This window comes from Cupressus sempervirens, chromosome 4, assembly GCF_028749045.1.
Source record: "Cupressus sempervirens isolate cs-2001-9-10 chromosome 4, ASM2874904v1, whole genome shotgun sequence".
Taxonomy (NCBI): Eukaryota; Viridiplantae; Streptophyta; class Pinopsida; order Cupressales; family Cupressaceae; genus Cupressus; species Cupressus sempervirens.
This window is the reverse complement of record NC_143121.1, coordinates 176,316,369-176,331,527: the sequence shown is the minus strand read 5'-3', so window position 1 is coordinate 176,331,527 and position 15,159 is coordinate 176,316,369. Positions and strand designations below refer to the sequence as shown.

The following is a 15,159-nucleotide window of genomic DNA, read 5'->3' as shown; positions in this document are numbered from 1 at the left end:
AGGTTCAAACCACCTTCCAATTAGGCAAAACCATCAAATGCCAGGCGGAAATCATCACAAAGTTAGCCAAAACCATATTTTAATGAGTGGAACCACTACCAAGTTAGGGAAGACTAAGATCGAACTGGTGGAAATCAAACCCTACTTAAGTAAAATTAACATTCATTGACTAGAAACACAAGGCCACTTAGGTGAAATATCAAATGTCCAGTGGAGACTCCTCTTAACTTAGGAAATGTGCCTACATGGACAACTGGAAAACCATATCCACTTAGGCAAAGCTGAAAATACAAAGTGGAAATCAGATCTGACTTAGGCAAATGCATAGCTTCATTTCAACTCAAAATGACTTAGCGATTTGAAACCGATTTTAAAGCATTCCAAGTTGATTTGAACCCCTATGTTTTTCACACCCAAGCTGATCGCTCTACAAAATCGTTATAATTCTACCCATTCATTAGTTGCCACAATTTTCATGCTTTGACATGCTTGCTAATCCAAATGATCTGAATTGCACTAGGTCTGATTTAACTTTGCTAAGTCTGATTTTAACTAAGTTTGATTTGCTGATGCCTCAAATGTTGCTCGACTTTCTTGCCTTTCACGACTAACTCATTATTGTGCTCTCATTCAGAAAGCTTAGATTTTGAAGATGTTGTCAATCTACTCAAGCAATTACACCTACAGAGGAAAAGACGGGGGTCCCTGATTGCAATGGGTGATGGTATGAGAATCCCACAACAGGCATTATAATATTTTCCATAAAAAATAATTTTTGAGGTTTTTAACATAAACCATTTTGTACAAAGATTTTATGATTCTCAATCAATTTCAAAGTTTTGTAAGATGATCCATGTATTGGATTTTGTGCCAACTACTAGTTTTGATTGATTTTTCTCTTCAAAACTTGTGTTTGGTTTTTCGATTTTCTCATCAAAAATCATTCCAGGGTTTTCTGGGTCTTTCCAGAAAAATTGTGACTGGTGTTTGTTGGTTCCAGGGTTCCCCTCTCCTTCCCCCAAAAAAAATGTAATTGGAGGGATTTACCACTTTTTTCACAAAATCAGGGTTGTTTATTAGATGCAGTTTGAGTTTGGTTATTTTCTCCTCAAAATCATGGTTTTAGTTTCATCTCGGTGTGTCTAACTATAGGTAGTGGTACCTTTGTTTCCAACATCAAGTTGCCAAGTTTTGAGTTATCTTGGTTATTTCCAGAAGTTGGACAGAATCAGCAAGGGTCTCAGCAGCAGACTTATTTTGTATAAGTGTCCAGATAAGTACAGGGCAGCCTTCTCTATGCATTTATGACAAGAATGAGGCAGTCTCCTATGCTTTTGTGACCAAAAAACCTACAGATCCTCTTCTGTAGGATTGTTAGAACGATGATAATTAAAGGAGGGCATCAAAATATTGTAACATTCCTCTAACTGTCATCTTAGTTAGTTTAGGAAGTTTCCTTATTCTTTCTTCAGTTCACGATTGTTCCATTGAGAAACATTGTCTTTGTAAATTTATTTAAGAAGCCTCCATCTTCTTTGTTTAGTATAACATCAAGTGACCATAACAAAAGTGTGATCCCAAATGTTGATACAAATGATTCTCACACAGTCCAATCCAGAAAGAACAGCATTAGATATCCACCGAAATTTTTGTTTTGTTCAAATATTTATTACATTCACATTAGTAAAATCTGCATAGATGAACCTTTGCTATATGTGATTGGAATTTCATGCAATAGTTTTGGGCTTTCATATTTATGGCTACATTGTTTAGAATAATATGTGAATACCATGTACATTGAATGTTTATAAGCTGAAAGGATTTCTTCCTTCAAAATCATATGCAATGTTCTTTTCTATAGGTAAGTATTTATTTCCTTCTCTATATAAGATCTGCATGCAGTTTTATCTCTGTTATACATAATTTGAATATCATAACTATTAAAACCTATTGATACAAAATGATAAATTCTACCAGCTCCAATATAAACTTTTAAGATAGAAAAGACAGATACCAAACGAATCAAATTCTCATCCAATCTGCAGACTGTCAATGATCAGAAGATTTTATGTTCAAGAACACTGCCTGGTAGCATTAGAGAAGAAGACCTGAAATTCTCAACAATAAATCTACCAGGCTAACAGCATGCCTCAACTGTTTTGTCAATATAATACAGAGAGGATATTAAGCCCAATAAGCAACAATCTGTCTGAAAATATGTAAGAAACACATTTTTTGGACAAACTACAATTACATTATTAGAACTATCTTGTGTATGATCTAGGAATCTCTTTATTTCATTTTATGTGTACTGTGAATTTCTGGGGTGGTAATTTCCATTCAAGCATTTCAATTTTTGATTTAACAAGCTCTTTAAGCTTCATGCTCACAAATAAATTTTTACTTGCAAAATTAATAATACTGGAAGTCCGACCAACCTTCATTAGTTCAATATAAGTAGACTCTGACTTTCCAATGCACTTGTTTTCAATCAATTCCAAACAACTTTTAGCATGGACCAAGCTACGGTATTCTGAGCATCCCTTCAAAAAAATATTACACATGTGCAATCCTGCTTTCCCACAACTACTTTCTTCAAGAGACTTCAGCAGATATAAAGCCTGCAAAATTAAAAAATCATTCAAGATAACAAGCACAAAATCTCATGTCTCGCGTTATATAAGGTTCCAACAAAAATCTTATGAAGGAAAAGAAAATAAAACTAGGAATGTTATCTATGCAATAAAAATTCTAAGCAGATCCCAGAAGGTAAAATAAAAAAGTTCCCAGAAAAAAAAAAGGCAACCATATAGGTTGAAATCAGTATTAAAGTAAAATACATCAATTTACTCACCTCATCAAGATAACCACCTTTAGTTAGAGCACGCAGTATACATAAATAGCCACTTTGCTTGACATCTACCTTTTTCTCATCCATAAGCCTCCACAACTCCAAAGCATACTGAAAAACCACATCAGAATCAGAAAGTTGCTTTACAGAAACGTGAACAATACAAGACAACCACAAAACATCATTAAACTCCATGAAAAGAAATATAAATGCCAGTATTTATGATGCTATCAAACATTCTACATAGAAGAATACTAATGTAAGATTATTCATTGGCACATTTCCTTAAAAACCCAAGACTGAAATGCATAAGGAATAGGTAAGAAAGAACAAATACATAACATTATCTAGTTTCACGGTTCACCAATTCAGGCAATCATCTAACTACACTAGTCTTCCTTATCTTAACCAATTTACCAAAGTTCCATGGCAACATCTCCTATGTCATAGCCAACTATCTTCAACTTTAGCAACCAAACAACTGCTAACAGTAGTACTCCAATGGAATAAGTTACCTTTTGTCTGTCTCCCAAAAGCAATTAAATTGCTTGAGCTTCCTAGGATCTTACACATAGATGATAACCTTTATCATTAAGCTACCCAACACTGAGAAGGTTATGCTTCAAAACTTTGACAAGATACTCATCAGCATTACTCTTACAATTCAAGGAAATAGATCCTTTACCTTTTACCAAACATGGAGTGTCGTTACCAATTCTGACTCAACACCATCAAACTCTTAGAGCTTGATGAACTTGCTTCTATCAATGGTCGTGTGATAAGAACATCCACTGTCAATAGCCAAATCACTGTTGTGGTCTATATGTGAGATTAAAGCTTTCTCATCTTCACCTTCTATGGTCTCTTCCTTGACAGCAACAAACACTACTTATTCACCATTTCCCTCTAATCCATCATTTGTCACTCCTTCACTAACATTGCTTCTTTCCTTTTCCTTCAAGTTTTCTTGCCTTATCCTTGTCAACAATATTAGGACATTTAACAGCAATGTGACCAATCTTTTTGCAAGAAAAACAATTTAGAGATAACTTTGTACTTACCGGTACCTCTAGGCAACTTCCTTGCAAGTAGAGCTTCCAACACATCTTGTCTCCTTTATTCATCAAGAAATGTATCAGTGTCTCTTACTTGTTTGCCTTTCCTTTTGGTGTCAATGATAAGGAGGCCTTGAAAGCTACTTCAACCTTGTGAATACTATTATCATAATTGTTCATCTCAAATGCAATAAGCTTGCCAACTAGTCCATCAATAGAAACTTTGTCAAATGTTCTCAACTCATGAATTGCAGAATCTCTAATGGCATAAACAGGCAGAAAGTTTCTCATCATTTTACTTACCACTTCTTCATCACTTATGGTTCCATCGGCAGTTCTGATTGCAGCAACCACTTCTTTTAACCTATAACCATACTAGGCAATATTTTCACCTTCTACCATTTTCATGTCATCATATTTTTCTTTTAAGCTTTCAACCCTAGCTCTTTGAACATGTACATCTCCACCATAGACAGACTTAAGCTATTCCCAAACTTCATGTTCAGTGCTAAGACCATGAATATCAACAAATTCAACATCAGATAGAGACCTTACAATAGCATGCAAGGCTATTACGTTTTCTGTTTCTACCTTTAACTAATTTGCAATGAGTGTCCCATTAGGTCTTGTGTACTAGTAATCATCATGTGTCCAATATTTTTGCCCCATTCCTCTGATGTAGATCACCATCGTATCACACCATATAGAGAAGTTTTCCTTATATAACTTTGGACCTTCTTTGTTCATCATCATGATATTTGCCTCAAGTTCTTAGACTTTCCACCAAGAGGACATATGCTCTGATTCCAATTTTTAATATACTTAAGGTCTAAGAGTACTAAGTGGGTGGAAGGAGGATGGCAGGTGAAACAATAATCAATCAAATTCAAAATTTTCAACAACTAATCAAATAAACACCAACCAAAACTAATCTTAACTATTTAACCATTCACCACATGCATGCAATGTAAACTTGTGAAACTTTCAATAAGATGGATAATAGAACATCTACACAAGTAATCACAAAGACACTAATTTTTTTGATGTGGAAATCCTTGGTCAAAATGAAAAGTGGGAATTACTACCACAAGAATTTTGCACTCTTTTGAAATATCCCAAGTTAAAGGCTTACCCATGTTAAGAGCTTACAATAATGCCCTATTAGGAGTCACCCAATTAAGGGATTTTGTTAAATTTTAGGATCTTCTGCAAATGTTTACATTCCTATATATGATTCTATTTGGGCAAATTGCTAGAAGAGCAAACTTATAGATTTCGATGTGTCTTCTAATCTGCAATCTAGCCCTCCCTTATACCTAACTCAAGGGGCATGTTCACTGAATGGACATGTCCCTCTCTAGGTTGGCCTACTTAACAACATAATTGTTTTCTCAAGATTGGTGTCCATTCCAAGAGTTACTAATGGTTAGCAACTAACTAAGCACACTAGTAAATAAGAAGGCTTATAAAAGCCACAAGGAAGATGCCGATCTGTCTAGAGGGGACAATATGTTCTAGTGACTAATACTTAAGGGAACTCATGAATCCAGATCAGACTGATCTGAAAATCAGAACACTTGTCTTGTCAAAGTTACAAGGAATTAACACTCCCTCTTAACTTGATAAGATAAGTGATAGAGACATATCTAGCAACATCAATAGAGATGACTAAGGATAGATATACACTCTATACCTTTTTGAATTTCAAGCATGATGTATCATTATACAAATGACACCAGAAAACACATCATATTACAAATCTTGAAATATAAGTTATTATCGGAGCTTGTGATCAAATCAGTAAGCATCGTTCGTAATACGAACTATCAAATCACCTAGGCTTGTAACACCGGGTGTTTGACAAGGCTTGTGATATGAAGTATTACCTGAACTTGTGATAACAGTATTGCATAGAATGCAATACTCAGGATAAAGACTAGAGAATAATTAAATTCTCCCTTTACCGAAGTTGTGATCTCTGGAGTTTTAGAAATGTAACTGTCACAACATGATCTTGATTTCAACCAAGAACTGGATTCTACCAGCAATCCATTACTAGCATGCCTTACACAGGATAAATCTCCCAAAGAATAATTAAATTCTTCCTTTATCCAAGTTGTGACTCATAGGCACACAACATCATCCTAAATTAAGATCTATCAGTACAATGGATAAAATCCAGAGAATAATTAAAATTCTTCCTTTATCCAAGTTGTGATTCATAGGCATAGAAATGCCTCCATCACAACATGATCTTAAATTCATCCAAATCTGCCAGTAGTTCTCTACTGGTCAAAACATTATCTCAGAGATCATCACCTCTTATAATGTCTTTATACAAGTGTTCATTGTTTCAGAGATCATCACCTCTTAAATAACAAACACAAATGGTGAAGCCCCATAACAGTCAATATGCTAACAATAATATAAATTATCATAAGAATATAAAACAATTCAATCATACCTGGATCTTTCCTGAAATGATCACTCTCAGAGAGGTTTGATAAGAATACTTGATTTCTAATTTCCAGTACTTAAGGATAAAGTCTAGAGAATAATTAAATTCTCTCTTTATCCAAGTTGTGATTCATAGACATCAAAATGTCTCTTTCACAACACAATCTTGAATCTATTCAAGATTTGCCAATAGTCCTCTACTAATTTAAAACACCATAAGATCATTTGCTATCACTACAAATTTGTGCTGGAAGATTGTTTTCTATTACTACAAACTGATGCAGCAAGACTGTTTGCTGAGAAATGCTTCCTTACCATGATGTTTATGAAGGTAGGCCCATTAGATGGTTGCTCACTTTAGATTTTCCAAACTCCTACTAGAGATCAAATCTTTCGAGCTCCTTATTCAAGGTTGCCTTGATGAGATGTCAGACTCCCTCTGAATCCAAAAATTCTTTCCTACAAGAACATTCTTCAAAAAAGAAAAGAAAATCAAGGCATATACTCTTCTTATAAAAAATACAAATGAAATATATTATAGACACAAGGTAAAAGAAGATTTCAAGTACAATAGATACTTATCTTTCCATCATAACCTTGATGAATGCTTTTGTACTTTATGAGTATACACAATCTTGACATGGTACACTCACTCTAATTTTGTATAACCTAGATCCTGGGGAGTCAACTTGATCTTCTAGGTACTCTCCCTGACATATAACCTTCTTATAGGATGATACTTATGATTCTCTACTACAAATTCTTTATTACTCTGGAATCAATAAAAGCATGGTCTACTCCAGATATTACACACTAAGATTCATTCCAACACTAAAAGTGTTAAATAGTCAAAGTTGACTTTTTTTTCCAAGCTTAATTTTCTCCTTAGTGTGTGATGTTTAAGGGTGGCCAGTCTACTCCCTCTAAGTCAAGATTCACCTTTGCAGACCATTTGGCTTCTCTTTTTGTCAGGAAGGCATACCATGCTAATATCCATGATATTAGTGTCACAACATGATGTCACTTTCTTCCCTCTTTTCTAACCAATACTAATAATCTGAATAGTTATAAGGTTATATAAAATGCATCTTTTCTAAGTCCACAATCATTAACACTCCCTCTTGGACTTGAGGGAAGATCAGAAATGCCTTGAGTAAAATGTTTATCTTAATGATCTGTAGTCTCATGATGTAATCTTTATCCATGTGCATCTCATCAGTGATTCTATCCACGAGTTATCTTCATTGATGAACTCCCTCTCAAACAAAATAATCAAGTTTGTCTAAGATGATAGAATCATTTGTTCTTATTCCAAGGTTCCCTTTTATAGTGGATCAAACTTATTCTGAATGGGAGTTTCCTTTCAATAGAGCGGCATTCGGCTTACTGTCTGTAAATTCTCCAAATGTCTCCATCTCTAGGAACTAACAAACAATTTTACACTTGTCAATGATCATCTCAAATCTGTTTACAGCTAATATTGATAATAGAGATATTATCGTTTTCAAGAAATCTGTATAAAAGGCAATCTACAAGTAGGACAAAAATCAAATCCACTGTGCACATCGATACTTCAGATTTTGCCAAATGTTATTACAAGTCAAATAGGCATTCAACCGGTACACATGCATATCGAATAATTTTGCTCTCCCTTTTAAATTATAGCTCGTAATTTAAACAAGGTCTTTTCTTGCATGCAGTTGTATCCCAGAATTTTGTTTAATATAAAGTGTCTCAAATGGCTTCATCCCAAGGAGCAACAATTCCTAATTAGAGTAACAACTCTCACAGCATTTCAGAGCTCTAACCCAATTTCCATTTACATCAATTTGTGAACAACCTTCAAACAAAACTCAAACAGATAACTCTTTAAGGTAATTAACCCATATGTTCTATTAGAAACTTCTGTAGCCTGAATGTCAATTCTGTAAATTAGTATCTGGCCCACATCTTTTATCATGTAGCACTTTAACTCATAATCAATTCAAATGTTTCCACACCTTAAATAGGCTCAGTTCGGTTATACCTTCCACCATAAGGTATGCAACCGATTTGTTAACATAAACAAACAAATGTTATCGGGACCTGTCTAATAGCTTGCCTGCCGAATATAATTATAGTGCCAATATATTATGACTCCTTAATATGAGAAGGTAATCGAACCATATATGCGGTCGAGTAGATATACTTCGACTCATGTACTTCCATGCTTCCTGCAGACATTTTATATGCATTATATTTTGCTTGGCTGCAATCTGTAAGTGCTTTCTATTGCACAGGAAGACCATGTTGGGCATCAGTTCTTATGACAATATATCTTCTCAAACCTGTAGCTTCCAATTCTAATTGATAAGGTATGAGGGCATCATCATAGTGCGCTCCATATCCGCACATGTTCATTCCGTCTGTTTTGGCCTTTCTATCCAATGCTCGACTCCAACAAACATACACCAACGTTCATCTGTTGTACACTTTGTAATTAGATTTGTTGCCAATCTTTGCTCTGAGTAACAAACATCATCCTCGATATTGATGCTTTATAATAATGAAACCTATGAAACCATCTGCAATGTTAATTTTCCACTTCATAAATTAAATTTATCATATTTAGTTTGATGCAGTTAGTGAGGGGTCCTCATATACCCGTGAGGCATGCACAACCAGCAAGGAAAGGTATCTTTAAATTTATCCTTTCAATGCCTATGCTTCACCAAATTTTCAGACTATTGGGGCAGTATTATATAGGCTTACTCAATTCTATTGTCCATTTTCTACTCGAGAGTTCTTCCTCAATGTTAATAATCGCTATGTTGTCTTATCCTTCTTGACAACTTACGTATGTATTCAATGCCCCAACTACCCTATCCAACGTTAGTATATTATTATTTATTTGGACCAAAATACATATACATAATATTTATAATTGAAGACCTCTATATTTTGGAACTTAGTTGCATGAAATGCAAGGAATATGGTCTGCTTCATATTTAAACCCACGAACCCGTCAGCAATGGTGACCAGGGATTATGATTTAGAAATCATTTCTCTGATAAAATTGCATCAACATATGACATGCAATCAAAACAACTCCATTTTATGGTCATTGCCTATTGTTGTGCGTGTGTCCCATGCAATTGGTTAACTTCTATCTTAAATGGCATCATCATTCTGCAGTATACTAGCGACAATGAAAACTCCACTACAATTTCTATTTCACTTCCTTGGTCTCACAATTCAAAATGCCATGCATTTTTTTTCAAAATTCTTCACTTCTCATTCAAGTTAACTTTTCAAGGGATTTAATGAGTCCACATATATCTTAAAAAAAAGCATTTCATCATGGACTAACCTCCAAAATAGTGTAGGCGGTAAGCAAATCTTCAAAGCTTTAGAACTTTCCTCAATCTCTAGTTTTCATCAGCCAATATATAACTTTTGCATCAGCATGGATGGAAGCAAAGAGCAGTGCAATATTTCTCCCATGGTCTGAGAAAATAATTCCATCTTAGACTCTTTCTTACATTTGCAACCAGGGTTTGATACCATGTTAAATTTCAAGATCTTCTGCAAATGTTTACATTCCTATTTATGATTCTATTTGGGCAGATTGCTAGAAGAGCAGACTTATAGATTTCGGCGTGTCTTCTAATCTACAATCTAGCCCTCCCTTATACCTAACTCAAGGGGCATGTTCATTAAATGGACATGTCCCTCTCTAGCTTGGCCCACTTAACAACATAATTGTTTCCTCGAGATTGGTGCCCATTCCAAGAGTTACTAATGATTAGTAACTAACTAACCACACTAGTAAATAAGAAGGCTTATAAAAGCCACAAGGAAGATGCCAATCTGTCTAGAGGGGGCAATATGTTCTAGTGACCAATACTTAATGAAACTCGTGCATCTAGATCAGACTGATCTGAAAATCAGAACACTTGTCTTGTCAAAGTTACAAGGAATTAACAAATTTACCTCTAGCTTTGTTAAGAACTTTACCCTGTTAAGAGTAACCTCATTAAGGAATTTCTAACTCAAGCTAATGAGCCACCCAAATTAAAGCAGTTAATCTTTAGGCCTCTTAGAATCCTTCTTACAATGTTAAGTGAAACCCAGTTAAGGGATTTATACTTGAGAACCTATCATTTAACAAGGTAAATGATCTAGGAATAGCACCTCTCAATTGCTTATGCAGATCCAATTCAGCACATCCTCTGCCTCTCATTACTTAAATTTATCTACCGGCTTGATCGCACACACCATCCACAATCCTCACACATACAAACTACAACATTCTATCATATAAATACACATCTCAATCTCTAGATTGGCCACTACCTTAACCAAAACATGTTACACTTTTATTGCACCTTAGACCCGACAAAACATGTTCCTAAACCCTAATATGTCCTATATTTGATCCGCATGATCACCATTTTAGACTGTGCACCAATTCAACAAAGATTGTCTGCCCTTATGCACTTATTCCAATGAGCATGCATAGCTTCAAGAAATTCCATCAAAATAACCAATGTATGACCAATTCAACATAACCCATGAGTATCACATCATCACTCAACTTTTCATCACAAAAAATCTACAAGAGTCAGCTCAGACTCTACCGATGAACTATTCTAAGTGCTCTTACATTTTTTCTTGAAGATACTTCAATTGATCCAAAACATTTCTTCCTGTAAACTAAATCATACACAACTATAGCAAGGATCGCATAATTGAGATAAGATAAATATATAAATGTCCAACAAGAGACCACAAATACAACTAAGGTACTAAAGAGGTTACAACGAGGTCATAGCCAACAACGAGAGCACCAAACAATATCAGGGGAAAGAACAAAGCAAGAAAGCCAAAAGCAAAAATGACAACATGCAAAGACACAAAGAAAGAAGCAAGAAGAGCCTAAGTACTTCCCATAGGCAAGAAGTAGCGAAGGACCAAGGGATATAGTCTAAGGTGAGGGTACACAATGGTCATAGGTCGTCTCGAGCTACCGTTGGAGGTAGGGTGGTGTTGTCAAGTATATCCATTGCGAGGTCTCACCAAGAATAGTTCAGAAAACTAGAATAACATCTTGATCATCACATATTTGAAAAGTCGATCAAATCATTCAATGCATGTCACAAATTGTTCGGCCCGGTAAAACTATCACAATTCAATCAAACATAACTTTCTCTATACTTGTGTGTAGTACATGAAATTGCACATACAACATCTAGAGACATCTTAGAGTCTCCTATTCCATTTGCACACTCTAACTCAACATACAAATCAACTACAAACATGATTTGTAATTTGCAGATACTAGAACAATGCTCCCCGTTAAATAGTTAATAGACAATCTTCAAGTTGACATCAAGGACAACACAATAACCGATCGACGATCAAACATGCACTATATCATCTCTACAATACAATTTGCATCAGTTATGCCAACAAGCTCTTCGTACTTACTTAACAATTCTCTCTCCCTAATGTAACTACCTTGATCCATACCATGCTTCATAACTTCATGATTAAGGGTAAGGATTTCTTCTTCTACACTTTATTTTTCCTATGAGATATTTTCGAAGTGACTTTGGTTTCATTAAAAGATCTTATGTTTGATTTTCTTTAGTTTGGTGTTAAAACAATACATTTTAGAACTCTCCACCTCTTCTTCGAAACTTGGATCTTGCAGCCACATTGTCCCAAACTTGAAGGGGTATTTTTTGGTTTAGAATCCTCCTCAATTTCCAGGGCTACTGGAAAGTGATCAGACCCTCCATTTGGTAAGATTGAGGTAGACAAATTGTCTTGGTACGTACCTAGATTACCTCTATAAAAGAACCTATCTAGCTTCTCGGCTATATTGCTAAAACTGGATCTTCAGTTATTCCAGGTTTAGCAGCCATTATTTGCAGCAATTTTCATAAGGATAGTGTTTTAAACTTAGTTTTTAAATCTATTTGTGATTGTGACTGTACACGGGAGCCTCCTCTTTTTTCATGGCTGTACAATATGACATTGTAATCTCCCCCTATGATGACAGATCCAACAGAAAGCACAAATTTCCAACCCTAATTACTTTTTCTTAATATGGGGATTGGACCATAAATGTTGAGTCAAAAGCATAAACGGTTATACTCTTAGGCCAGCCCCCTTGCTGGTTTCTCTTGTTTACAAAGTTTTCATAGGTCACTTTCTAGGGTCCCAAATAATTGCAAGAACCCCCAAGGCACCCTTTGTTGGCATACTATGAATTTTCCAGACCCCTAAGCTCTTAGTGAAATAGGAGATTGATATTTTGTCCTCACTCAACTTGGTCTCTTGAATCATAATTATTTCTGCCTGAACGGTATTCAAAGCATGTTTTAAAAGGCACTATTTGTTAGGGACATTCAAGACCCTAATGTTCTAAGTGTAACATGCTAAAAATTTATACTAATTTAACGATTTGGAAATATCTAAAAATAACATATGTAACATAAAAGGCAGTTATAACTACCTATACATGGATATTGTTTTCCTTTCCATTTACACATAAACAAGTAAATGATTAACTGATTTAACTACCTTAATCTACATAAAGAGAAGCTAACCATTTCATCTAACTATAATACTTCACTAAAAATCCAAAAACATAAATATGAAGTAAAGTACCCAAATTTCAAATGATTGCATAAAGACTTTGACCTTGAGTTGTACAAGCCTAGGCTACCGGACAAGAGGAGAAGCACTGCCATTGAGCTTAACCTCCCAACCATAGATCCTTAAGTATCCCCACACAATCTCTACCAAGAAAGGCCCTCCCTGCCCTGGGAATTAGGCTTGGGGCATCATTGTCCAACCATTAATCAGCCTGGTGTTAGAAAGTTAGCTAACCAGCCAACTAGGCTTAGGATACCTTCCATACACCTATCTGCCAATTTCTAGCACCCTGACCTCTAGTGATCACAACAGCAAGCATGCCACTAACCTACCTTGGCCAAGGATTTGTGACAGCACTATGTAATCGAGCACCCATCGCTTGACTTGACAACAAGACTACACTAAGGACTATCATGAACTGACATGGGTTTCAAACAAATCATAATTACTTGCTTGAGTTACTAATGGTTCTTTTTATTATCATGTACAAAAAATTCATGGTTCAACAATTGCCAATCTACACCCCTCATCTCGACCATGTTGGTCTTCCTTTAACTCATTGGGTGGATGTATGATCATTTGTAATTACAATTTACAACCAATATTTACGTCGAACTGACCTTGGTTTTAACAAATGAAGCCTAGGTATTTAAACATTTACTTGCAAGGACAATTTATCTACCACAGGCGTTTGGGATAATAAAAGTTAACCGAATGCTAAAGTATTTACTTGCACAAGCAATACATCTGCCTTTTTGGCTTTGCCATATTATGATATACATTTATGTTAAAGCATTTTACACACAGCTAATGCACCAGCCATTCGAGTGTTGCATCATGTAAAGGTAATTGAATTTAAGACAATACAATTCTGATTCACAAGCTACTATTGCTTTTCTCAGGAGATATATATTCAAATATGCCTATATAAGTTATACTCCAGTATTCATGATCTTGGAGATAAAGTTTCTTTAATGAAAGAATTGTCACAATTATAAACCACTCTTAGGGCCCATTTGGATGTTGGAATGGGAATAGGAAATGTATTCTCTGTTTGGTACCCCAAATCGGAATAGGGAATAGGCATACGTATTCCAATTTTACCCCTAAAATGGGCATATGTCCATTCCAAAAAATAGTTGTTATTGGAATAAGCCATTCCTATTCCCAATCTGATTTTTTTTTTTTTTTAATTGTTAACATTTTTTATTATATTTATTTATTTAAAAAATTCAATAAATTATATTACTCATTAACTTCAATGAATAAAATAAAAATGAAAATAAATTAATCTTTTTACCATTATAGAAAAAATTAACCAAAAAATAAAAAATTTAAGGAAAATATTTTTAAAAATACAAAACTTAACCTTATTCCTATTCCATTTTTGTACAACCAAACAAGGGATTAACATATTACTAATCGAATTCCAAGTGAACCAAACAGGATTGGAATTGCCCTTTTCTATTCTCATTCCCTATTTCCATTACCATTCCATTTTTCTATTCTAATTTTCAATTCCTATGCCAACAACCAAACGGGCCCTTACTAAGTGTGCATAAAGAGAGATCGTTGGTTCATATCATGATTGATTCTAATTTAATATTTCATGATTGGCTTCAGACAATGCCTCAATATAACTTTTGAAAATTGAACATGAAATAACAAAAATGATGATTTCATGATCTAAAATGGTGATCAATACTTGCACAACCTAAATAGTTTGATTGAAACTTGGTTGTCCAAACACCGAAGCTATGGAAGTAGGGATACACAATCAGCTACTATCGATTGAATTAGGCACTGCAATATTGATTTAAACTTGACTTTTTCGCCTGTATAGGGTGTGAATAACTTGAAAGAATGATTGCCAAGCAAGAGTGAAATGATAGAAATAAATCTGTATGCAATGACGGTTTCTGCCAAAGGCAAGAATGTTATATTAGAATGAGCTTTCATATCATACTTAGCCTTCTCGGTTGCATGCTTAGTTAAGAGCAAGATTTGCAAAGGTGGCAAGGAGTTAAAAGACATACGGCCATCAATTCAATGTGGCATATAAAATAAATATTAATGTGGCCACCTAAAAATAATAATATAAGGTCGATGAAAAACATTATAGAAATATGGCCACTGAAATAACCCCGACAG

At 34.8% G+C, this 15,159-nt stretch overlaps 1 protein-coding gene across 1 annotated transcript in view; it reads right to left on the bottom strand.

Moving 5' to 3' along the window:
* Positions 1-15,159, bottom strand: part of LOC149560544 (Tetratricopeptide repeat (TPR)-like superfamily protein) — a 343,698-nt gene that overhangs the window by 240,318 nt on the left and 88,221 nt on the right. Inside the window, exons 5-6 of the mRNA XM_089824725.1 lie at positions 2,855-2,962; positions 2,439-2,621 (exon numbers count right to left, since the gene is read on the bottom strand). Of these exons, the coding sequence (XP_089680851.1) occupies positions 2,439-2,621; positions 2,855-2,962 (291 nt within the window). The remainder of the gene's footprint in view (positions 1-2,438; positions 2,622-2,854; positions 2,963-15,159) is intronic.